The sequence below is a fragment of the Stenella coeruleoalba genome (genome assembly GCF_951394435.1).
Source record: "Stenella coeruleoalba genome assembly, chromosome: 8".
Classification (NCBI taxonomy): Eukaryota; Metazoa; Chordata; class Mammalia; order Artiodactyla; family Delphinidae; genus Stenella; species Stenella coeruleoalba.
Genome location: NC_137154.1, coordinates 39,565,529 through 39,592,645, shown reverse-complemented (window position 1 = coordinate 39,592,645; position 27,117 = coordinate 39,565,529). Strand labels below are relative to the sequence as shown.

The window sequence follows — 27,117 nt, the reverse complement described above, 5'->3', positions numbered from 1 at the left end:
ATTAAGATTCAAAAGTTATGAAAAAGTTTGGCACATTCAAAGTTTAACTCTACACATGGAAAAATGGAATTCTGAGGCCTTTTGAATATGCTCTACATGCAGCTGCACACGCCGTGGACTTGTTCTGTTTCACAATATGAAATTCTCAGTTGTTTTCTAAAATAATTCAGAATAAAAACACATTCACAACTTGTAGGCTGGCACAGCATACCTGAGTGAGAATGTTTAACCCCATCTAAAACAGTAACTTAAACCTTTATCAACATCCAAAAGAAAAAAAGTAAGACAAAATATAAGACTTGTAAGACAGCTATGGGTTGAGATAAGTTTTCAAGTCCTGGTGTCTCATATTTAATATGTCTTCACCTAAATTAAAAAACAACAACAACAATAACAATAACGACAAAAAACTCAAGTTCATGAAAAATCTGGGAAAACTTAATCTGTCTCACGCTTTACGAAACAATTAAGACCATTCTGCTGATGTAATTGTGGAGCCACAAATGCATGCGGGCTCTTTAAGAACTTTTCTGTTGGGGGAGGGGAGGTGAAATGTCAGAGTATTTTAATTCAGCAAACAAACACTCCTCAGTTGGCACTGACAGCTTCCGGGGCTTCATTTTCACTGCTATAGTCTGATTTGGGATCATCTTCATAGTCGTCATACATTTCCATCTCATCCTCTCCATTAATCATTTCATTTCCAGCTAGGCTTCCGCCGTCTGTCTTCATTCCATAAGTGCTCTGGATGACCGGGAGGCTGGGCTCTGGACTGGCGGAGGTGCTAGAGCAGTCAGATGTCATCTGAGGTGATGGTGTGGTAGTTGCCATAGTAATAGCACCAGGATACACAACACCTGTTCCTGTGGTGATTGGAATCTGAGGCTGCTGCCTGTATAGATTCAAAAAATAAAATAAAAGAGGGAAATATCTATATACGTATGTTCTTCCGTGTGGCATCGGAATTCACCCCTCACACATTCTAAAAGGGGGCTCTGTTTGAAATTCTAAGCAAATGACAAAATGTGACAAAGGTGTTTCCTGGAGGAGTCCTGCAAATCTCTCTGATGATGTGATTGGTGTTAAGCAACAATGGAGCAATTTATCCATGGCTTTGCAACATGAAAGCAAAGCTCTGATAACCCCTTGGCATTTGGAACAAATACTATAGTTAATTCCACAAAGTTACATGTGAGATCATTTTTTAAGATCTCCCAGGACATGACAAAAAAATAGGCTGGTAATATGAGACATACTATAATGATACTGTTAAGCAGGTTTGTGTCTTCACCTTGGTCTGAGAACTGTACAAAGGAAAGATCAAGATGAGAAAGGATCCAGTATATCCCAGAGTCAGATTCGGCAAAGCGTGTATTTGGTATCCGTGTAAATGTCTACTTATTTCCGTGGCTGAACTTGTAGGGAAGCTCCTTGAAGCTTCTACTTCCTAATTATGAAAGGATCATCTTGGATGTCGTTAGTCCTGTGGCCCTGGGCTGGAGCTGGGGTTGGAGGAGTCAGGAGTGAAGAACAGTGAAAGCTCCACCACTTAACAGAATAACACGCTGCCTCATCCTAGATCCCAGCGGGTGCCAGGGCATGGTCACACCAGCTCAGTCCGTCGTCATGACACTCTAGTTCAAATAAACTTACCAGACCCTTTACAAAGGGCAGTCTCTCCCTCTGCAGGGAGACATGGCTATCTGTCTCTCAGTTTCCCTTGAGGCATTGTAACTGGTTGAAAGAATGGAAGACCTACTACCTAGCTCAAAGACTAGGACTGAAACAATATTCTCACGGATGCAATATTCACCAAGTGTTTCTCAATCTCTATGTACAGTATTATTAATTCACCTCAAAATGTCACTGTAACTCTCTTTTCTGAGCCTCAGTTTCCATCTATTTATAAAAGCTGGGGTCAGGGAAGTCCTGGGAAGTCCTTCCACCTGTTAATACTTGGCCTCAGGTCAGTCCATCACTTGAAGCATTCTTATTGACGCCCCCCCCTACATTGAAACTTTTATCCACCTCAATCTAAAAGCAAAATACGCTGAATTTGTGAAGAGCTAGCTTAGTTACCAGCTATTCTTTGACACGTCCTGAAGGAGCATAACTTCTCAAAAATGTCTGCATGCCTTCCAGCCTGGTAGAAGGAGAAATGATGGAAATGGCCTAGAATCACACTGTGGGATATCTGATAATGCTATTTTTAACAACCTCTTTCAAACACTAGGAGGCATAATAATGATGCCTTAACCTTTGACTAACATAATATATAAATATTTACATATATATTACCTCATTCAGTTAACATGGCAACCCCATGAGGTATTATTATGCCCAGTTTTCAGATGAAGAAAATGAGGCCTTGCTTAAGGTCCTGCATTCAATAATCAACACTGCTGGGATTTGAACCTAGGTCACCTGACTTGAATTCCATCACTCTTTCCTTCCTAGATATTCAATATACAGATACACTATGCTCACTATATCCCATAAAAATTCCTGATTTCTATAGAGCCTGTAGGTATCCAGTTGATACTACGTGCCTGATATTGATGCATTTTCTATGATGTTCATGGTTATTTTTTTGATTGCCCCAAAGAAGATGATAGAGGAATCTAAGTCTATGTATAGAAACATCTGATAAGATACTGGTTTTGCTTTCATAGAATCAAATTCTAAAAACAGTATACTTCTTGCTTCCTAAGTTTTAGGCAAATTAACACAAATTAAATTTTATGCTAACCTACCCAAGGCAGTAAGAGCCTCATTAAATATTTTACTGAATTTGGATAATTGCAATAAAAATATTTTTGCCTTAATCACGTAATGAGTGTCGAGTGAAAACTTTTACTGCACTATTAACCCATTTTACAGATTTCCCAATATGGTGAGCTAATCTATAATATAAATTCTACATACCATATGCAAACCATCAAATGATACATTTTCTTTTCATGAAGGACATTTTCTTTTTGCAAAGAATAGATGGTCATTTTTTTGCAGTATTTTAAAATCAAAATATCTATATATATTAAATAAATTTGAATTGACCTCTTATTATGTGCTATGGACAATGCTTAGATGTTTCCACGTTATCTCCTTTAATCCTCACAATAAGCCTGAGAGATAAATAAAGGTGCAAAACTGAACTCCTGATCATTCTCCCATGTACTGGGCTCCTCTCATGGCCTTTCAGATCTTGGTTAATGATTACTTCATCTTTCTGACTGCTGGGGCCAATCCTATATCCCTATATCCAATCCATCAGCAAATCCTACTGGTTCACTCTCAGGATCATATCCAAAATCCCTCCACTTTTGCCACCTCTACCTCTACAAACCTGGTTCAAGCCACCACCAATGCTAATCTGGTTTACTGTAAGAGCCTGCCTCCTTAGTTCAGGGCACATCCCCTTCAGACAATATTTCAACACAGTAGATAGAGTGATCTTTTTAAAACCTAAGTCAGATCACAAGACTCTTCTGCTTATAACTCTTCAATGTCTTTCCATCTGACCCAGATTCAAATTCAAAGTCTTCACAATGGCCAACAAGTCCTTTCAGCATGTGGCTCTCTACTACCTCTGAAATCTAGTACTCATCCCACCTACTCATTCTGCTCTTATTGCTCTGGCCTCATTATTTCTTGAACAAGCCAGGCACAACCTCTCCTCGAGATCTTTGCAATTGCTGTTCTCTCTGCCTAGTTCTCCCAGATATCTGCATGGCTAGCTCCCTCACCTCCTCAGGTCTTTGCTCAAGTTAACCTTCTCAGTGAGGTTTTCTATAGCCACTCAGTTTAAAATTGCAATCCATCCTCTAAAACTCCCTACCCCTTTCCCTCCTTTAGTTTGTTCTAAGGCATTTATTATTATTTGATATTTATTTATTTATTCATTCATTTACTCATTCATTGTCTGACATCCCCCACTAGAATGGAAGCTTCATGAAGATAGGATTTTTCACTGATGTAGTCCCAGAGCTGAAGCAGTGCCTGGGACATAGGAAGCACTCAACAAAAATCTGTTGAATACATGGAATGAGAGAATGAACTAGTGAATGAGAAGGAAAACAAATGAAAAGTCTGGGTAACCTGTTCTACAAAAGAAAAGATATAATGAGCTTAGATATATGAGAGAGAGGGTAGTGGAGAAGGAATGTGAATATAATCATCTTTAAATGCTTGAATGATTTTCTTCACAAAAAAGTAAGAGATTTGTTCCAGAAGTGACCAAAGAAGAGGATCGGAACCTATCTACAAAGTAGCAGAAAGGCAGAGTATGGCCTACTTAAGAAGAAAGAACTTTCTAGCATTAGGGGTGTTCCACAAAGAAACTAGCTCCCTTGAAAAGTGGTGAGCTCTCTAGCCCTCAAAGAAAGAGTTCAAGCTAAACTTAGAAAGGACTCCTACAATGGCTGGCTATTTGAAAGATATAACTTCTGAGGCCCCTTCTATGTGACCACTGATTCTGTGGATGCAGAATCATAAGCTAGCTGTCATGTTGGTCTTGCTCTCGTTGTCATTATCAGCATAAAAAGAGACTAAAAAAATGAAGTGAGCATAGGTAATTATAATTGAAGAAATCTGGCTTTCAAGGGTTTCCAAAATATTATTCCACCCTACATATTTTACTTTTCTTACTGCCAGAAAAAATTCCTAGGATAGCCTCCTTATTTATTTTTGAACATTTTCACATTTCCCCCATTTGTTCATGCTCTCCTTCATGCTAAAATAGGAATCTTTACCTGTACTTTCCACCAGCCTGACTCTACCCAAACCTCAAGTCCCCTTCCTCAAGAATGGCCTACGCGTGGCCCTAATGCATAGTAATCTCCCTCCCTCAGAGCTTTACTTGCTCTTGTCTATATAATCAAAATTAGTATTCCATTATACATTATGTGGAGCACTATGCAATGTATTCTGTGTGTGCATGTGTGTATAACAAACTATTATTTGATAACCTATTCATGTATATGTCTGAATTCTCTGACTATAGCATTCTCTGAAAGCTCACTGTGTACAGAATTAATACCTCATGTACTATATTAATTTAGTACAGTACTAGGGACACAGCTGGTTTCAAATAGGCCCTTACCAACTGACTGACTAATCAATTAACAAAATGGAAAATCTGGCCAGCAGGCTCAAGCTTTGTCTATCGGAAGCTACTTTCCTAAAAAGCATTTTTCCTTCCTTTACAGATCAATTGCAAAGTCAAAATTCAAACACTGCAGATTTCACAAACAGGGATAGCTGGCAAGCATTGGACTTTACAAATAATGAAGGTGCACATCAAAACAAAAGTTGTAGATACTTGTAAAAGTACACGCATGCAGCTGATATGAGTAGAGATGGCTAAGAACCCTCCCTCCCAGCCCAAGTAAAGAGTTTGAGCTGTTCCTGATAGAGTCCAGCATTGTTGCATGGTTTCCAAATCACAAGAAGAGTCCTGGAGTATAGTCTAGCTTTGCCAATTGCAATGGAACTATTTATTTATGTTGTCAAAGCTCCTGTTTGCTGATCCTTTACAGTATCTATAAATGAAGGCAATGAAGTTTGCTTCATTAGGAGATTAAACCTATAAATTGCACATCTTTTTACATTACCTATTAGAGATTCTGATCTGGCTTTCTCTACAGGACAATGCTAAAAATAGCATGTCTAGTCTATGCTACTCAGTTAAATTTGTAAGTATCTTATAGGTTTTATTCAACTTCTTTGAGATTAAGATCAAAATGGCAAATGTTCAAATCACTTATACCACAATGCAGGAGAACATAATTCTTTATAATATGAAATATATACCTGACACATAGCATTATTTCTCTAGGATAATAATATTTACTCTAATTTGGGACTTACTATATGCCAGACATTGTTCCAAGCACTTTAGATACATTAAGTTATTCAATCTTCAGAAAGGTCTGATGTTGTAGGTATTACTGTCATCCCCATTTTACATATGAGGAAACTGAGGTACACAGAGTTTAAATAAGTTTCCCAAGGGCAAGTGGGGAGTTCAGAGGAATAAGAATTGCTGTGCACTAGTTCCTAGAGCCAGGAAGAAGCAGAGCTAGTATTTGAGCCAGAACAGTCTGGCTCCAGAATTGACATTCTTAACCACTACACTATACAGCCTCTAAGAAATTTGTAGGCTCTAATTGAGAGGTATGTGTAAGGGTGAAAAGGAAATATGTTTCACATAAGCCTGGTCTAAATCTCAGCTCTGCTATTTACTAGCTGTGTGGACTTGGACAAATTATTTAACATCTCTGAATATTGTGTTTTTCAACCTCATAGAGAAGATGATAGTGCCTATCTTATAAGTTTGTTGTATCTGCAATAATCTGTATAATTCACTCAGCATAAGTAAGTATTCAATAATTTACCATTATTGTTACTTAAAAAGTAGCCCCAAATTTTAATAGTTTTTAGTATCTGCGTAATTCTCTATTAGCTCACACGTAAATTACTGAATACGCTTTAAATAAATTGGAAATACATTACATTTGGCCATAGTTCTTTGGGAAAAGACAATGTTGTAGCAATATGTACCCTAATAAGTATCATCTTAACATTAATAGTACTCCTATCAGGATTATTACAGAACTCTGATACTTAACCTATCAATTGAAGGGGTTAAATCCAAGGTTAGAGCTAATATTACTCCATTTCATATACTGATAAATTCATTTCATAATAGCTAAGTAAAAAAAAAAACCTAACTCACTGAATTTCCAGTTGTATCATCAGTAAAATGTATGACAATGTTGAGCAATATATGTAATTTTATTGGCTTGAAAGTTATGCACGTCTTTTCAAAATCAGCTATAAAAATTGATCTCACCCCCATTCCCTCAAGAAGTCAATAGCAATCTTTGAATTTCTTGTTTGTCTTTCCCTCTTGTAAATAACCTCGTATCTAATGAAGATCAGTTTGCAAAGATGAATCCCAGGGAGTTAATAATCTATCAAATACAACTACTTAAAAGAAAATACGAATCCTTAAGTGGAAATAATACCTGGCTTTATGTAGCAAGTATTATCAAAACTGGGCAGAGGAGAATACTGAGCACTGGAGATTTAAGAGTAAGATATTCTGGCCATTGCCTGCACATCCATAGCCCTATTCCACAGTCTAAAATGAGCCTTCCACAAAGGACCTCTACGCCATCAGAATCCTTAGTCTCTAAATTTCCAAGCTCCTTTTATGCTACTGTATACCACAACAAAAGACCTTATTTTCTCTAGGTTCTAGGAGGTCTTCCTCAAATGGCACAGTCATACTCACAACTGTGCAGAATAGGACTCTGAGGCATATTTTGAAGCAATGTTGTGAAGACAATTCCTCAGTCATTTGGCATGACAGAGGCAGAGACCTGATTTAATCCTTTGCTCTTGCTCCCCTTTCAGTAGCCATAGGACCTCTTGAAGCCTCCATTTCTTTATCTTATTTAGAGGATTATATACTTTGTACACCTAAAACACCTCGTATACAGTAGGCATTCAATAAGTGGTAGATGCTATTGAGTTGTTTTAGAGTTTCATTTTACATGCATTGTTATGTGTTGAGGTATTTCGGTCCAGAGCTGGTATCAATGTTCCCTTTGGTAAAGAGGACTAAATTAAATAGAATTACTGCATCTCATATTTTCAAATAAGTATCAGGGAACTAAAATGGTACCTTTGATAATCTTTCAGACTATGGCAAAAGAGACCCACTATGCAACACAGGGGACATGACTGAGAGAAGGGTGGGAATGACAAAACATCTCAAATTTAAATTTTTGATTCTCCGCTCAAAAGAGACTATATACCTTTTCAGAGATAGACTAACAGGATTAAAAGAAGACATTACACAGTCTTAAATTTATATTTTGTTACCTACAACTATACTTCCTAGAATACACTGTGACTTGGTATATTTAATAAATTCTCTAATTAACATGTGAGCAGCCCAATTATATTGTATTGTACTTTTGGTGTTAAAGGCATTACTTTTTAAAATGCAAACATTTGTAACACAGAAGAATTTGATATCCTATTTTGGCATGTCTTCAGCTGTTAATACACTGGGATCCTCAAATAACAAAGTGATTTAAGCCTCACTTTACCTCGAAAAGGTTCTGCCATAGTGTAAAGAAATTCATTGATTAGCTAGTGTGATATAAAATATAGTTTTACTCTGATAGCAAATCCATATTTAATAGTAATAATAATGACAGGAATTCACCTTTATTGATATTGTACTAAGCATTATACAAAGTACTTTTAAAAGCACTGCCTCATTGAATCTTCTCAACAATCGTATGAGATAGGTACTATTATTCGTTTCACTTCACACATGAGAAAACAGAAGCTTAGAAAAGTTAAATAACTTGCCCAAATAGGTCGCACAGCGTCTCAAACTCAGTGGTCAAACGCAGAAGCCGATGCTCCTCCCCAGAACACTCTAGTGTATTGTATAGTGACCCAGACTGCTCTCATTGGCCTTTTTTTTTTTTTTTTTGTATTCTGACTATTTACTTTTCCAAATTAGTTGCATGTTTTTAAACACATGCTTCTGAAACCAGCCTTGTGTTTCATGAGGTTATTTTCTGAGTGTCCTTAAAAATAAATGGTTCTTTACTCCTCCTTTAAGGCATCTCTTTTCTTCACCTCCAAGTGAAGCTTTCTTGTTTCCCTGGCACAGCACAGCTCCTCAATTCCCCTTCCAGTTAACAGTGAACACAGCTTCCTTTTTGCTTCCTCCACTTCTCTCTCTCAAGCCCTTTCCCAAGTGTCTCCCCAGTCTGATGCCAGCTGCCTCAGGCCACTGCCTCCAGACGGCCCTCTGGTTTGCCACCCCTGTGCTGCTAGGTCTGAGTGTGCTGGAACCTACAGACATCTGCACCCCGCTCTGCTGACCACTGTGGTTACAAGAGGCCTCTTTCGAGTGCAGACAGCCAGTCAGCCAAGTGGAAATTTATACCAGAAATCTATTACCTAATTTTTAAACAAAATGACATGAAATCAGACTTGAAGATATCAAAAACATGTCTAGTTTCTGATTTAAGCAAGAAAATCCACATTGTTACTGCTTCTACCACAGAATAATTTACTGCAACAGGAGTTCTGGATCTTATGCCAAAAATGAGGTCCTCTAACCAATGTCAAGGCCAATTATCTTGTGGTAAATCCCACAACAAAAGCAGACTATTGTGATTAGAGTCAGAAGCACCACCCAGAGAAGCTAGAAAGCTTCTGGGGATTTCTTAAGGTTAGTTTTTACTCTTTTTTTCTCCCTGTGTGTCTGCTTAAATAAACTACCAGAAACTTTGTGTGTGGGCACTGGACATCCTAGATTACTTTGAGAGACAATGAAAGGGGTTATCAGTTGGGAGTGATCTGTTGCCTGTTTGTTTTGATTTGAGCAGAAGCCATGCTGCAAGGCTGTGCGCTTGTGACAGGCCCCTTCGGTATGTCACAACCTCTTCCCTTCCCTAATCTCCTTCCCCCAAACACTGCCAGTAGCCATCCTGTGGTTTCTTACCGCGGGAAAGCCCAGGTGGTTAAATGCAGGAACACTTACCCCACGGTAAAGAACTGCCTCATCTCCTGTCTCCGAGATCTCATCAGTTGCTTATACTCCCCAATCCGGAGCTTTTTGCCATCAACAATGCAGGTGCGTTTCGGTCGAGGTTTGTATTTATAGTTCGGGTACTTCTCTAAGTGGATCTTGCTTAGCCGGGCCTGCTCCTCATAATAAGGTTGCTTCTCTTGGTTGGACATGGATTTCCAGCGAGACCCTAGACACAAAAATAGCCTTAAGTACCCAAGTGGTCAAGGCAACATACAACATACTCCTGGCAAATAACTAGATATACCTTCCCACCACCTCATTCACCTGTGCTCTGGGTAGCTCCTATTACCACATACCATCGAGCCACGCAACTCGTGTTTTAGACTATAGAGCAAAGAATAATTTGGATGTGATACATTTATTATATTATTTCCCTCAATAACTTAAAGCTGATGCTTCCATAAGTATATTGTTTTAAAACACGTCTTTGCTTCTTAAGATCGTCTCCTGCACCAAGGTTGTTTCCCCATCCATCTGCCTAGGGTTAAAAACCTAGACTTCCTAAGTATACTTTGGAGTATGACAGAATTCTCAGGAAAAACTCTCTTGGTTCCAGAAATTCAAACATCTCCCACACTCCAAGCATCTTTAGTGAAGCTGTCCTTTGATAAGATGTTAGATGTTGATATTCTTCCAAATATAAAAACCTAAGGTGCACACTGTACCCCCGGCCTAGGGTAATTAAAAGTCTACACTCTGCTTAAGAAGTTATAGCTTTAGAACCGGAAGGTACAGTGGAATTATATATATATATATATATACATATATATATATATACACATATATATATATACATATATACCATTTTCAAGTACTATAAACATTCATTCAAAGCCATACCAATGAAAGTACAAAAATTTTTAATATGGTTTATACAGGAAGAAGGAAAAGTATTCACTTCTCTAATATTGTTTATAAAGAATTATCTAAACACTTGACGAAGAAGGGATGTGTTTTTTTACGTGTATCAAATTGCATTTTTGTGTCTCGCTGGTGAATAAAGCGGTAACAGCTGTGCTGACTGGATGTCAGCTATTCTTCAGTGGAGATTTTTCATACATAAACAAATGGAAAAGTTGTACAAATATTCTATGCAGCCAGCAATATCCTGGTCTGTTTTAATAGCACATCCATTCCTGTTTTTCCTGATTGTTGTGCAAAAGTTGTGTAGAGAGTCTACACGGACAGGTTCTCTGTGTTCGGCTGGCTCCTAGCAGCTTAGAGTCCCAGTTAAGGTTTTTGGTGCTCTTAAAATCTTGTGCTTAAAAGTTTACATTTTAATGAATATACTTACTATACTCTTAATTTTTTTCACGAATGCACACCAATAATATAGATTCCCCACAGATGCCAAAATGGAAACAGAGAGGTTCTGTGCCCACTGGAGAGCTTACTCATACTGCTAATAAAATGGTCAAAAAGGGGAAAATTTCCAAGTTAGATATCAAAATTTAGGGACAGGGAAATAATGATTTTCTTTTGAGTGTCTATTAATTAGAAAAAATTTTAATATATATATTAGGACCATTTTGGTTTGAAAGGTATTTAAATTTATAAGAATAATGCCCCTATGTGTATCTCTGAAACTCTAAAAATAAAACCCCACTTAACTGTAATGACAGTTAGTATCCATCTTGAAATTCAAAAGTCAAAAAGAAAAAAAGGAAAAACTTGTATTTTAACATTTCAACACTATTTGATCTTATGTATCTTTAAAATTTTCTTAGGGGTCGCTGCCTCAAAATGTCTCAGAATCAAGTTAAATTATTTATACAGTGATAAAACATGTGTATTTGTGTATGTCCAGATCACTGATATTTACTCAGGTTAAATATTTATTGCTTTTGAACAAAACATTTAAAAAATGAAAACCACAGTTTAAGTCTCTAATGTTTTTCGGCTTCTTAAACGGCTGCCTTTGAGATTTTGTCACATCATGACAGCTTAAATAGAACAGTGCCTTCTGTGTTTTTTCTTTTTAAAGAGGAAACATGTTGACTGTAATGCTGCATGTTGAATAAAATACGTTCAATATGTTAAGCACAATAGTTCCAAACTGTATAATCTGCACTAGGCAAGCTTTACACTAATAGAACAAGGCTTGAGTTTAATCCGGAGAAACGGGAGAATCACTCTGGCAAGTTACCACAAAATGGGCCTCTGCCCTGTGGTCTCTGTGTTCAACTCACTGCTATGAAATTTGAACTAGTCATATCTTATTAAAGTAAATGTAGTTTTATTTTACAAGTTTTAAAGTTATCATTAGAGGCACTGTTCTACACTCCATAAATTTCACACTATTTGGGGGCTCACCCCTAGCCCTTGGTGAGTTCTTTCAGAGGGACATATGAGCCCAAGAATTCTAAAGCAGAAAACCGTAGGGTCTATGAGTGTTCCCAGCGTTTCACAGCAACTTACGAATTTTAAAAGACTGAATTAAGAAAAGGAGATAAAGCTTGTCTCCATGATTCTTATTTTGCAGTGACCTCTCAGAGTTGTCCTATTAACACATACAATAGACAGTTTTGTCTCTAAAACAAGTGTTTAGTCAGTCCTGCCCTGGCACCTGGTGGATGTACTAACTCCTAAACCTAAAGGCTCCGGTGCAGGGTGGGAAATGCAGAGATGACGACAGTCTCCTAGGGCAGCTTGCTGAGCTCCACCTAACTTCCGCAAACCACAGTCTCCCTTAGGTGTCACATTAGGCCCCTTCTTTCCACTCGTTAGAAGATCAGCATCAGCGGCTGCACTCACCTAAGATTTTGCTAATGTTGGAGTTATGCATGTCAGGAAAGGCCTGAAGGATTTTCCTCCTCTCATCCTTGGCCCAAACCATGAATGCATTCATTGGTCGCTTGATGTGTGGCTCACTGCTGGCCCGGCCACGGGCATCCCTGTAGACTCGTGCTTCAGCCACAGTGGCACCTCCTGTTGGCCAACAATAATACTGCTGTAGTTTAGCTGCAGAGCCATTCATTGCTTTACTTCCTGTAATGTCAGGGCAGGAAGAACAAGATGGGTGCAAAGCATTATTATCTGGAGACTGTTAACATAGCTGGCCACCTGGTTCAGCTGTTTTCCCTAGGCCCTTCTCTTCTTTTTAAATGAACTCTTGGAAGCAGAAGACAGTTTTAGATGACAGTTCTACAGGCTCTTCTGAGGTAGGCCTCAAAGACACACTGGGCAGAATTAATTTTGCATGTTTTTATATACCTAGTACATTTTTACCACAATCAATTCCAGGTAACCTTTCCTGCGTGATTTCTCCCTTCAAAGCAGGCTCTTACCTATCATTTTAGCCTCATTTGCCAAACATTGTAGCCACTTCAAACTATCTCTTACCCCCAATAGCACTCTCTTTCACAATACTGTGCCTTGGCCAGTGCTCCCCTCACTGCCTGGAAGCCCCTTCTCCTACTTCTTCATGCTAAATCCCACTCATTCTTTAAGGCCTATTCAAATGTTGTGTGTTGCATGAATTAATTAGTAATTCAATGATAACTATTAACTGAGCAATTACTATGAGTTAGGCTTTATGCCAGGTGCTAGGTATACAAAAGTGAATAAAACAGCACCTGCTTTTAAAGGAGCTCACAGTTCAGGGAGGAGACAGACCCCAAACAGACAATTGTAACAGAGTGTATGGTAAGTGCTCTAATATTGAAGTAAACAGGGCATCAAGAGGGTGCCAGCAGACGGGACAGTGAGCTAATGCCTCCTAGGAGAGGTGACATCTAAGCTGAGTCTTGGAGGATGAATAGGAATTAGCACGTGAATGGGGGCGGGTAGTAAAGACGATGGGAAGGGTAATTCAAGCCAAAGGAAGGGCATTTGCAATGATGTCTCCCAGGATGCATTCATTCCTCTTTCTTTTAATGTTACATGCTCCAAAGAAATTACTTGCTTATGTGGCTATCTCTCTCTAATATTTCCATTCCATCCCCAGGAATATGAGACCCCTAAAGTTAGTGTTTATGTTGCACTCATTTTTGTATCCCCAGGATTTTCCATGTAATAGATACTCAAATACTTATTAAGTAAAGGACTGTTCAGTTTTCAACTCATATGCAAAACTAGTAGACTAAAAGGCAGTCATTTCAAGGGTCCTGATATATTTTTCTGCTGTGTGAGCATAGTTCTTTAACATCCTCTATGAAACTAAGTCTAAATCCCTGATATTTTATAGTTTCCAAAGAAGTGACCATAGTAACCTACTAGATTGAAACCTTCTTGAGGATATGGCAGGAACTGGCTCTCCTTCACTGCTGTATCCCTAGGTTCCAATAAAGCACATGGCATCCAGAGTTTCAGTTAGTAAAATACATTCAGTTAATGAATGGTTGAATAAATGAATCAATGAATGAACATAGCTCTTGCTTGCTTTCATACCCCCTACCAGCATGATACACTGATGGGTGCTTTACAGGTGGCAACTACTATATATCTCCCTATAGATTGAGAACCCCTAGAGTTAAATGTAAGGTTGGACTGATGGCCTCAGCCAGGGCTTCTACTGCATAAACAGGAAAGCCTACTCCCAAAAGTTTAGAAGCAAAATATGCATTAAAACCTACATCTCTACATTTTGGAAAAAGTAAATCCTTTCAGCTCAGTGGAGTGATTATACAGGAACAACATGATCCAATCCATCTCTGCCCTTCTACTCTATTTCTAGCTACCTTGATGAAGTAGAAATTTGTTTGTGTCAGAGCTAGGAATAAATTAGAACATTAAAGTGCACTATTATTTGGCAAATATGGTCATCATTTATTGCAAACAAAAGACAGAATAAAAGGGCTGAACTGGCTAATACTGTCAATTCTTTTCTAAACATGAAGAAGGGCAGAGGGGCCCCTTTCTGAAGACCATGCAAAATAAAATATTTTATAAACAGCCTTTCTTTTAGGCTGACTAGACAGAATGATCCCTTACATGAAAAGTCTCAGATCCCAAGATGCATAACTAATATGCTACCTTTTCGCCACCATACCCACAGTACATTAATTTCATTTAAAATGCACTGACCATACAGGATAAATTGATTTCACTTTATATGGGTTTGACAGCCATGTTTATTGTGCAGTGAAATGTAGTGTAGCTTCCAGCTGACAATATCCATCAACACAGGGCAATATGCTGACTGCTGGGCCAGACGAAGGCATACATTACTCTGGAAGTGAAACACTCATTCAGATACGACAGTGTCTTCTCCTGAGGATCACCATAGTAATTTATGATGCCCTCAGTGCCATTACTTTACAACTGACATGAATTCAGCAATTTATATACTTGCATGCATACATATAAAAGGAGACAGGCTTGTGGAGACTGTCAGATGCAAAAACATTTCAATATTATTCTAAGTTAACTACTTTGCTACAGGTGATTAACATTTGAGATCTGCTTTTACTGTCATAGCTTTTCTTCACCTCTAGCAACACCAAATAGCCAGCTTCCATTTATTTGTTCACTTACAAGCTGTATTTCATTGTTAACAGGCAGTTTTAATCTCCTACAGACTGATCATCGTAGATTTTTAGACTCTGGTTTTAGTAGATCTTCTACTCCATACCAATTGATACTCCCAGACATGTCCAAACCTAACCCAACCTCTCTCCCTCTCATTCCATACTGTAGTCTTAACATATCCTTCCTACTCACTTCTACCTGACTAAATTCCACCCTCTCCAAGGTATAGAGTTCAGGGCCCACCCTACCAACTGTCCTACACTGACCTTGTCTGTCCTCCCATAGTACATATTATTTACATGACACTGACTGACACTGAATTAATTACACAGCAGATCTCTATTCTCACAAGAAATACACCCAGAAATTGAGAAATTCAAGCACAGTACATAGTATAAAAATGTGAATTAAGGGAAAATAGAAAACACCAGGGTGTATGCACATCTTGTTTTTCTTGTCTCCTTTTCTCTCTCCCAAGCAGAGTCAACTGCAAAATGAATGGGACATTCCAAGTTAAAACTAGAAATGTTGTATTAATGAACCAATATTTAGGAAGAAGAAGAGACTTATCCAGAGAGATCAAAAGTTTTGAAGCTACTTTTAAATTGGATCTGATATATGATCAGAGTCAGAATTTTAAGAAAATATAAAGGGACCCTAACATCAAAAGAATATTTAGAAAGTGTCCCTTAACTTCCCAAAACTGCTTCATGAAACAAACTGGTGAGGGAATTATTGTTATAGCAATAAAAATACATATGCCTGTATATATGTGTATAAACTCAGAAATTTAAAAAGAGATTGTATTTTAGGAAATCCCTTTTAAACAGATAAGGAAAACGCTATATAATAATATAGAATTATTTTTAAAAGGTATGCTATTAATCTGAATATTTGAAGCCTAAAATTGACTTTCTGCTATAATTAACTTAAGAATCTACATATCAAATGTGACTTCATGCTGCTCATTTATTTTCAGAAATAACATCAAGTTAAAAAGGGGCGGTGGGGGGGAGGTAATTCATTCTAAAGTAGCCAATGCTCTGTGTCAGAATCCAGAGTTATCCTAGAGAATTGCTCATAATTCTAAGAGGCAGATTCTTTTACTTTTGATAGCAGAGGAATCATTTGTGAGTTCAATGTTCATAATATGTCTTCTCATGGAAAGCAGTTGGAAGAAGTCTAGACCTACAGCTATGTACTTGGAGACTACTGCTTTCCAGCTGGCCTAAGAGTCTTTAATTACCAGCAACACCATTCCTAAATAACGGAAGGTCAACAGTACCACACTAGGCAACAAGGGAAAGCACTGGTCCCCTTTACTCCAGGAATTCCTGCTCTCTCTATTTCCCTGAGTTTAATTCATCCTTCATCTCCCATATCACAGTCTGTATAAAGGCAAACTTTCAGTTAGATGAAAAAAGATAGTCTATGAGGAAAAAACAGAAACTGCCAAGGCAAAAACTTTCTTAGGGATCTGTGATTCAGACGATTGAAAGAGAATACAGAAAGCTGAGTTTTTCCAGGTGGGCTGGAAAGAAGGCCAGTTTAACCATCATAGCCTATGGCAATGGTCCTGAACTAATCCTAGAGAGGCCCCCTTTCTGGGTAAATGCCAAGGGTTATGTGAGTGAATGAGTAAGCGTTTTGTGTGGATTTGTGCATATATAAAGTTCTCCCTAAGGTGGAACTCTAGCAAATTCTATAATGTGCTTAGGAATCATTTATTTATGCATCAATTCAGCAAACACTTCTGACAAATTTCAGACGTACCCAGCATTGTGATGGAGTATACAGAGATAAATAACACATGTGACTTGTTTTTAAGGAATTTGGTCCAGTGTGGGAAACAGATGCATAAACAGAAAATTACAAAACAGTGTAAGTGCTAACATGGGTAATTTCAAGGTGCTAGGAAAGCAGAGAAGGGAAGCTATTAATGTTGTTGGAATGGACACATATGAATAACACGGAAGCTTCAGAGAGGAAGTACTGCTTGAGCAGTATCTTAAAGGAAGAGTAAGAACTTACCAGCAGGTATGAGTGTGAAAGCATTCTAGGTTGGAGAATGTGTGAATATAAAGGCACAGAGTTATAACAAAAGCACAGAGGGTTTTAGGGAATAAAAAGAATCTGGCTATGGCTTGAGTTTTTTAAAAAAAACAGGGGAATACCAAGAGATTAAATTCGGAAAGTAAGTAGGGGCAAGATTGCTAAGTACCTTGACTTCAAAGCCAAGAAGTCTTTAAGGTTTTTATTATAAAAAAGCAGGGTAGTGACAAGAACAAATGTGTTCTACAAGAGATCAAAATGGAAGCTAAATGAGAAATTACCACTGAATAGTCTCAATGATTACCAGTGAATTGGCAATAAAGAATACAGAAAAATAAGGTGAATAAATACCTCCTCACAGGCCCATTAAAACTTACATTTTGTCAGACAGAATGAATGTAATATAAGTAAAATATAGCACAAAAGATTGTCTTCTGGGATCCAGTTCTGGTAATGGCAGAATAACGTATATCAGACTAACTTTCAAGCAGATAATAATTATAACTGCTGGAAAAAATATGAAAAAAAAACCAGTTGAAGGTACTTGAGATCTACCAAAATTAAGAAGAAACTGGAGAGGATTCAATCTTAGAAAGGAAGAAATGTCACTGAGTAAACCCCCTGTTTTCATAGTTTTTCCATGAAGACACTCCCCAGTCTGAGTAGCATGGAGTGGCTAGAATGCAAACAGAAAGTCAGTCTTACTTGGCCTAATGTATCAGAAGAGACAGTTTGAGGCTTCTGAGTGCCTGACACCTGAACTTCACATGTATAGGGATGACATCAATGATTCTGGTGGAAACCAGGGCTGTATATCTGAAAACTCTGAGCAGAAATTTCAGCTGATGCCCACTGCAAGGGAAACAGAATTTGGATTTGAATCCTACAAAGTTAGAAAGTATTCATGAAAACTTCAGGCTTTCCACTGAAACCCCAGAGGGACCACTCTTTAGGAATAAAGACTGTATGCTAAGACTAAGGATTCATCTTAGGACTGAAGACAAAACTCAGTCACTACCTAACGGTGCAAAACTAAGCCTCCACAAGTTCAATGTGACCAGCAAGTATTTTAACTGCCTCCTAGCACAAAAATAAACATTCTTAACAGAGGAAGATAATAGAAGCCAGAGTCTCTACAATTTATAATCCACACTGTACAGTGTATAATAAAAAAAAACATTAGTTGTGCAAACAACCAGGAAAATGTGACCCAGAGACACCCCCCCCCGAAAAAAAATATCAACAGAAAGAAACTGCAATGGCTCAAACAGTGTAATTAGCAAACAAGGACTTTAAAGTAGCCATTAAAAATATGTTCAAGGATATAAAGGAAAATAATATCATAATTAATGCATAAATGGGGGAACTCAGCAGAGAAATGAAACTATAAAATGAAACAGGGAAATTCTAGAACTGAAAGACGTATTTGAGATGAAAATACACTGAATGGACTTCATAGCATTTTCAAGTGCAGAATAAAGGGTCAGTGACCTTAAAAATACATCAAAAGAAATTAGCTAGTCTCAAAAACAGAAAGAAAAAAAGCTGAAAAAGTAGGCAGAGACTTTGCAATACGTAAAACGATATACTGTCCTAAGTGTAACTGGAGTTCTAGAAAGAGAGGAGAGAGAATCATGACTGAAAACTACTTGAAGAAACACGGGCTGAAAATTACCCGAATCTGGTGAGAAAAATCACCTTATAGGTTCAAGACATTCGGACAAATGCAGGCAGGATAAATACAAAGAAAACCATACCTAAACACTAGTCAAACTGCTGAAAACCAAAGACAAAGGGAAAATGCCAGAGAAAAAGGACACATAATATATACAATGAAACAATAATGCAAATTATGGCTGATTATTATTAGAAACAATGAAGACTGGAAGCCTATGGAATATCATTAGACTGCTAAAAGAAAAAAAATCAACGTAGTCTTATCCAATGAACATATGCTTCAAAAATGAATGTAAAATACACTTTCAGACAAAAGCTGAGAGAATGCATTACCTGCAGACCCAGACCAAAAGAGACATTCAAGGAAATTATTCAAGATGAAGAGAAATAACATCTGATGGAAACTTAGATATATAGGAAGAAAAGAAGAGCACTGAAAATGATAAATATGTGACTAAATTAAGAAATTTTTTTTCTTCTCTGGATTTCATAATAAACGGCTGATTGTTTAATGTTTTTAAAAGACAAGGGACTATTTAATACAAAATACAGCATTGCATCGTGGGATTTATAATATATGAAGAGGTAAAACACATGAGAAAAATGGCTGGCACAAAGGACAAAGGTAGTAAATATTAAATGTTGCTTGAGTAGTAGTATAATTTTAACTGTAAGGATATTCAAATTAAGAATGAACAGTGAATCTAGAAAAAACAATTTTTAAAAAAATACAAAGAGGTATAGCTAAAACACCAGTAGAGTAATTCAAATGGAAGACTAAAAAGAGGATTCAGAAGGAAACAGTAAAAAGATCAGTGGTTGTAAAGGGGAGGGAGAGATGAATAGGCGAACACAGAGGATTTTGGGGGCAATGAAAATACTCTGTATACCATAATGATAGATACATGTTCTACATTTGTCCAAACCCAAGGAATGTACAATATCAAGAATGAACCCTAATATAAACGATGGATTTGGAGTGGTTATGATGTGTCAACATAGGTTCATCAGTTATAACAAGTGCACCACTCTGGTGGGATGTTGATGATGAAAGAGGCTATGCATGTGTGAAGGCAGGGAGTATATGGGAAATCTCTATCTTTCCCTCAGTTTTACTGTGAAACTTAAACTGCCCTAAAAAAAAAAAGAAAAAAGTTTTCATAATAGTAGCTTAGAAAAAGGATTCAATGAAGCAAAAGGAAAAAAAGTAATAACAGAAAGCCAAAAACTGAGGGAACAAATAGAAAAATAGCAAATTGCAAGACTTACTCCCATCAAAATTAATAATTACATTAAATATAAATGAATTAAATAATCCAGTTAAAATTGGAGATTTTCAGAATGGATAAAGAGTAGAAATCAGTGAATAGGAAACAATTTACAAAGCCAAACACTGGTAATTTGAAAAGATCAATAAAATTGATAAACCCCTAGTGAGACTGATCTACAAAAAGGGAAAACAAAAATACCAATATTTGGATTGAAAGAGGGGATATCACTATAGATACTATTCACTTTAAAAGGATAGAAAGCAAATACTGTGAATAACTTAATTCCAATAAATTTGACAACTTAGATGAAAAGAACAAATTCCTTGAAGGACACAAACTGCTAAAATTCACTCAAGAATACATAAGAAGTCTGAATACTCCTATAGCTAATAAAGAAATTCAATTTATAGCCAACAACCTTCCCACAAAGGAAACTCCAATCTCAAATGGATTCACTGGTAAATTCTTCCAAACATTTAAGGAAAAACTAATAGTAGTCTTACAGAAACTAAGAAAGTAGAGGAAGAAAGAATACTTCCCAAATTCATTTTATGAAGTAACATCAAACCCTGACAGAGATTTGAACATAAGTGCAAAAATTCTTAATAAAATATTAGCAAATTAAACCCAGTAATATGTAAAATGGATAATAAAACATGACCAAGTATGATTTATCTCAGGATAAATTAAGTTAAAATGTAATAGTAATTTAATATTTGAAATCAGGCAATGTAATTTAACAAAACAAAGGGGAAAAAACATGATCATCACAATAGATTCAGAAGATGGTTTTGACAAAATGCAATACCCATTCATGATAAAAACTCTCAGGAAACTAATAATAGATAGGAATTTCCTCAGTCTGATAAAGAACTTTTAAGGAAAACCTGTAGGATATCATACTTAATAGTGAACTACTGAATGCTTTCCTCCAAGATGAAGAGCAAGGCAAGGGATGTCCACTCTTACCACTATTAATCAACATTCTTCTGCAGGTAAAGAAATAAAAAGCAGGCAAAATGGAAAATAATAAGTAATGTTATGTGTATTCATAGATAATATAATTGTTTACAAAGAAAATCCTAAGAAATCTGCAAAATAATTACTAGAACTAAAAAGTAAATTTACCATTATTGCAATATACAATATAAAAATATAAAAATCAACTGTACTTCTATATACTAGCAGTGATTTAAAAAATAATTTCTTAAGTTTACATTCATAATAGCATCAGAAAATAAAATTCTTAGGAATAAATTTAACCAAAAAAGTGTGCAAGACCTCTACACTGAAAACAATATAACATTTGTGAGTTCAATAAAGTAAACCTAAATAAATGGAGGAATACACCATGTTCATGGATCTGAAGACTCAATATTGTTAAGATGTCAATTCTTTCCAAATTTATCTATAGATTCAACCCTTTCCTATTAAAATTGCAAAAGACTGTTTTTAGAAATTGATGAGATGATTTTTAAAACTATATGAAAAATAAAGCAGTAAAAACATCCAAAACAAACTTGAAGAAAGTTGGAGGATTCAAACTACCTGATTTCAAGACTTACAGTAAAAAATACCTTGTGACATTGTAAAAACTAGAGTAATAAAGACAGTGTGGGATTGTTAAAAGAATAAACAAATGTATTATATTAACACATATATGTGGAATCTGAAAAAATTGGAATGCACGATCGTATTTACAAAGCAGAAATAGAGACACGGACATAGAGAAAAAACGTATGGATACCAAGGGGGAAGGGGGGGGAGTGGGATGAATTGGGAGATTGGGATTGACATATATACACTATCGATATATATATATATATATATATATATATATATATATATATATATACATACACATATACACTATGTATAAAACAGATAACTAATGAGAACCTACTGCATAGCACAGGGAACTCTACTCAATACTCTGTGGTGACCTAAATGGGAAGGAAATCCAAAAAAGAGGGGATATATGTATACGTATAGCTGATTCACTTTGCTGTACAGTAGAAACTAACACAACATTGTAAAGCAACTATACGCCAATAAAAATTTTTAAAAAGAATAGACAAATAGATCAGTGGAACAGAATAAACAGTCTAGAATTAAATCTTCCTCACATATATGGTTAATTTTCAATAAAGACCTAAGCTGTTAAAAATGATCTTTTTTTTCAACAAAACAGTGCTAGAAAAGTGGACAAATATGGGGAAAAAAGTAAACTTTGACCTCTTACCACACATTACACCCAACAGTTAATTGAGATGAATCATGATTTGAAACAAAAACAAAAATTATAAAAAAAAAAACCAAAAAACAAAAATTATAACACTCCTCAAGGAATATCTTGGAGAATATTTTAGTGACCTTGTAGTAAGCAAAGATTCTTAGATATGGCAGATAAAGCACTAAATATACAAGAAAAATAATAAATTGAACTTTATCAAAATTAAGACTCCGCTTATCAAAAGTGATTATTAAGAAAATGAAATGTTAAGGCCCAGACTGGGGAAAAATACACGTCTGACAAGACTTGTATCAAGAATATATAAAGAACTTTTACCAAAAACAAAAAGTAAACAATCTAATTTAAAAATAGGCAAAAAGACTCATAAAAAAAACTTTACAGAAGAAGATACAGTTATGGCCATTGAGCACATGAAAAGGTATTCCATGTCATTAGTCATCGGGAAAAGGCAATTAAAGCCACATACCATTTTGCACCCACTAGAATGGATTACAACACTAAATGTTGGCAAGGATATGGAGCAACTGGAACTCAAACATATTGATAGCAGAAGTGTAAAGTGGCATAACCATTTTGGAAAACAGCTTGGCAGTTTCTTTTAAAGTAAAATATACATTCATCGATGACCTGCAATTCCATTCCTAAATACTTACCCAAAACAAATGAGAACTTTTCAGAATATAATAGCACTTTTATTCAGAATAACCAAAGGCTGAAAATAACTGGAAAATGGACAAACTGTGGTATATACATACAATGGGATACTATCCACAATAAAACTACTTCAGTGCTTAGTTCAAAAAAGGTAAAAACAAAAGTACCAAAGTAAAACAGAAAACCAAACAAACGAATGTAAGTGATATTTTTCTGAAAGATTCTTTTCTCTGTAAACCTGAGTGTGTGGCATATTCAGGCCATTGTGAACTCAAAAAAAAAAAAGAGTCATTTAGCAAAAAGAATTATTAAAAGGGGAAAAAATGCTACAATTGGTTGCTTACTAATAAAAAGAGACAAATATAATATACACCATTGGGTTCTTGACAATCACACTATTTTAGACTACTTTAGTCTATCAACAGAATAATTAATTTTCTCCTGTGGGATTTTGAAAGAGTTACATGACACATCTGAGTTAACAGAGAAAATGATCATGAGTGCATCAGAAACAAAAATGTAGAAGATAAAGGAATATTAGAAGCAGACATGAAAAATTAGGAAAGGAGGAAGTTATTAATATGACATAGGTTGGATTTTTTTCACCAAGTTTATTCCACCAAATGTATCTTAATATTGTAGAGGTCTAATTCACTATGTTGTAGGGATGGCTGACAGCTGTCCGTCTATGATTATGGAAGTTCTGCTAACTTTGCACTCCAACTTACTGCCAGAATGTGAACTTACTTTCATTATAAGAAGGCTACTTGAAATTCAAATTTGATTTCTTCTTGGAAAATAAAAGAGATGGATGATTTGGCTATCCTAGTGGTTTACTTGGCAGGAAAATACATTCCGTGGCTGAGCGAGAACCTTTATCATTAGAGAACTGATGTGTTCATCTTCAGAGAAGGAGGGATACCAGCAGTGGAAGAGTATGGTTTGAGCTCTGTGTCTTTTATAGAGGATTAGCTAGATAGGTTAGCAAAGAATGATTTACTGATGGGTGTCATGATTTAAAGACAGCAAATGCAAAATATGGATGCATAGTTCTTCTGAACTAGAGGTCGGTTCAGAAGAAAAATAAGGAACCAGAGGTACAGGAACAAAAGATGAATAACCTGTGGTACTTTGATTAAAGTGTTAATTCTTCATTTGACCAATGCAGGGGAAAGCCATAGGAAAATTTTCATTTCCCTATTTTCATTTTAAGCTTCTTTAATCCCTACCTACCTCAAATGCCCTACTTACCTCAAGTATTGAACTTACCTATACCAAGAAATTTACTGAATAAATTAGATAGATGGATGATAGATAGATAGATAGATAGAGATAAAGATATAAACATATGTAGTGTACACATAAAGAAAAAATTCCGCTGGACAATTTGGAAACAGACATTTCACTAATTAGAGTATCAAAGTAATTATTTTAAAGAACAGTTTATGTTTTTCACTAGTCTAGACCAGAGATCAGTTTCCAGAATAGAAACACCAAGTGTACTAAGGAATTTTACCTACAATAACATTTACAAAGTGCTTTCAGGAAATACATTATCTCAATCCTCCTTACAATCCTTTGAAATGGGTAAGAGGGTAAATATATTCACTTCACTTTATAGATGAGAAAACCAAGGCTCAGAGAAGGTGAGTTACCAGCCTCTGAAATAACCGGCTGCTAGTATATTGCTAACAAGGAACAAAGCCAGATCTAGAACCTAGGTCTTCTGACTTTAAGTCTAGTGCATTTCTCCTACACCAAAGCTACCCCAGGCGCTATTCGGTGACATGAAATAACTCTGAATCTCAAAGCCCACCATTCCTTGGCTGGAACATTGCTTTCCCCCTGTAAGGATGCCATTTCCCTGTACTGTTAAGCACATTAAAGGAGCCTATTACCAGTTATGAAGTTCATGCCACTATCTAATTGGTCCAAAGATGCAAGAGCATGCAAAGAAAGCACTAAGGAGTGAAATTACAGCAGGGATTAAAACAAAGCTAAATTAATGCATTCCTTGGTTGCAGGATTATGAGCAAGTGCTGTTGTAGATAAGGCTTCTATTTTTTCCTATTGGAAACTCCATTCTCTTTAAAAGATCAACAAGAAGAACCAAAAGGGAATTCCCTAAGGTCAGCTCTGAGGAAACATAAACCTCTAATTCAATAACTCTGCTACTGCTCTGAAAAAAAGGCTTTATTATTGCAACATCCATATGGAGCCAATTGGACATTAATGACTAATCAATCCCTCCCCTTTCTATTCTACTTAAAGTGTCACAAACCATGTTTAGATTAGCCCATTTCCTGCTTAGGATTGCTCAAGATGTCTTTTGTTCTTTCAGGACCAGCCTGATGGAGGCAGCTTAAACAAACACCACGACCAGAGTGGCGCAGGAGTTATAAAGTGCCATATGTGAGTGAACAAAGGGGCTATACTAAAGCCTTTTGTGGTATTTGTTCATGTTTTTCATCTGAGCTTAAAAAGGCTTAATGACTTTGTGGTGAGCTGATGCATGTGGCTCGTGGCTTTGCAAAATGAAGGAAATTCTAACCAGTGATACACCAGGCTGTGTTTTCAAGGGTCTCCTGCTTGCAGTTTTGGTGCCCATGTTTACTTTTTTTTTTTTTTTTTTTTTAAATTCTCAAGTTATATTTGCTTTACACAGACAGCTCAACAGAGCCCTTTATCTTATTTCAACTACAGGATCCTAGGGCAACTGAGATAACTTATGTGATTCTTTATTTTAATGACCTGAAAGTAGCACAGAACATCAAATACTCTACTTATTATCTATTTGCTATTTGTATGCACAGGAGAGGGCTTACAAGCTGTTGAGTCCAGGCAAAAAGGCATTATTTAAGTTTGAACCAGAGACCACTGTGGAGGAAATAAGACAAAAATAGGTTCTGGCTCCTTAAGTTTTCAGGAGAACCAGTCTCAGATTCAAGCAGATTCCCTTGGAGAATACAGAGGCTGGTGAAAAGCTGGTAGACTAAAGAATTCATGTTGCTCAGCAGTTTCTAGCTTCATCCAACTCAATATACTACCATAGACTCTACATGAAATTAAGAAGCACAAACCAAGATGAAGCAAATCTCAGATTAGTTAACAAAGATACTACTAAATCCCACCTCTCATTTCCACCCTTATCACTCATCAATTGCCTTGGCCTCATTCTCTCTGGTGGACTATTTTAAATACCAGCCTTCTAGCTGACTTTTATTTCCAATTTTGAGTCCCCAGTCTCTACTTAAATACCTCTTCCTAATTTCAGCCAGGGTAATCCATCACAAATGCAATTCTGACCAGAGCACTCCTATATTAAAGTCTTCAGTGGCTCCCTAATGCCCAAAAGATGAAGTCCAAACTCCTTAGTATGGTATTCAAGGCTCTCCATGACCTGGCTCTCTACTATGTCTCCAGTTTCATCTCTAGCTACTCTACTTGAAATTTTTTTGCTTTATAATACTGAACTACTTCTGGTTCTCTATATACCATGTTGCTTTATACTAGGAGTCCATGCTTTCCCTTTTCCTGGAATTTCCTCTCCATCTTGCAATCAACTCATTCTTTGACTCACATCAGGGATCATCTTACCCAGACAGTCTTACCCAGTTCGTCAGGTTGGGCTAAGTATTTTAGGCTCCCACAGCACCCTGTGCCTGCCTCTATCTTACATTTACTATATTTTATCCATATTGCCAATTGTATCTGCCCACCTTCTTCACTAGACTATGCACCTTAAAAGGGCAGGAACAACACTGTGTCTTATTCATAACTGCTTTGCTAGGGTCTGGTGCATAAGCTGGCATAAGGTAAGTACTCAAATGTCATAGCAGAGAGCATTTGACATCTTCGACAGTGAAAATTTTAGAGTGAGATTCAGATGTCTACATGTTGCATTAGAACCTGGGAATTTCTGAAATCAGATTTTGTATAAATCCCATTTATTTCTTATATTCTGTTAAGTACTTTGCCTTACTTGAACCCTCTATAAAATAAAAATGGCTTTAATGGGAAAATGTACCCACAGCTGTTTGGAAGTCAGAGATCATTGGTTCTAATCTTACTTCTTTTATTGACTTTCCACACTGTACAAATCTGAAATCCTG

General features: G+C 36.6%; 1 protein-coding gene across 9 annotated transcripts in view; it reads right to left on the bottom strand.

The window, feature by feature from the left end:
- Nucleotides 1–588: 588 nt before the first annotated feature.
- SOX6 (SRY-box transcription factor 6) overlaps nucleotides 589–27,117 on the bottom strand; it is a gene marked incomplete at its 3' end in the record, with an annotated part of 516,843 nt that continues 490,314 nt past the window's right edge. For 8 of the 9 annotated variants that reach the window (XM_079928497.1, XM_079928500.1, XM_079928503.1 and 5 more), the window contains 3 exons: nucleotides 12,383–12,616; nucleotides 9,578–9,794; nucleotides 589–892 (listed from right to left, as the gene is read on the bottom strand). In XM_079928497.1, coding sequence (XP_079784623.1) covers nucleotides 589–892; nucleotides 9,578–9,794; nucleotides 12,383–12,616 — 755 coding nt within the window. The remainder of the gene's footprint in view (nucleotides 893–9,577; nucleotides 9,795–12,382; nucleotides 12,617–27,117) is intronic. The other variant, XM_079928502.1, reaches the window with a different exon arrangement.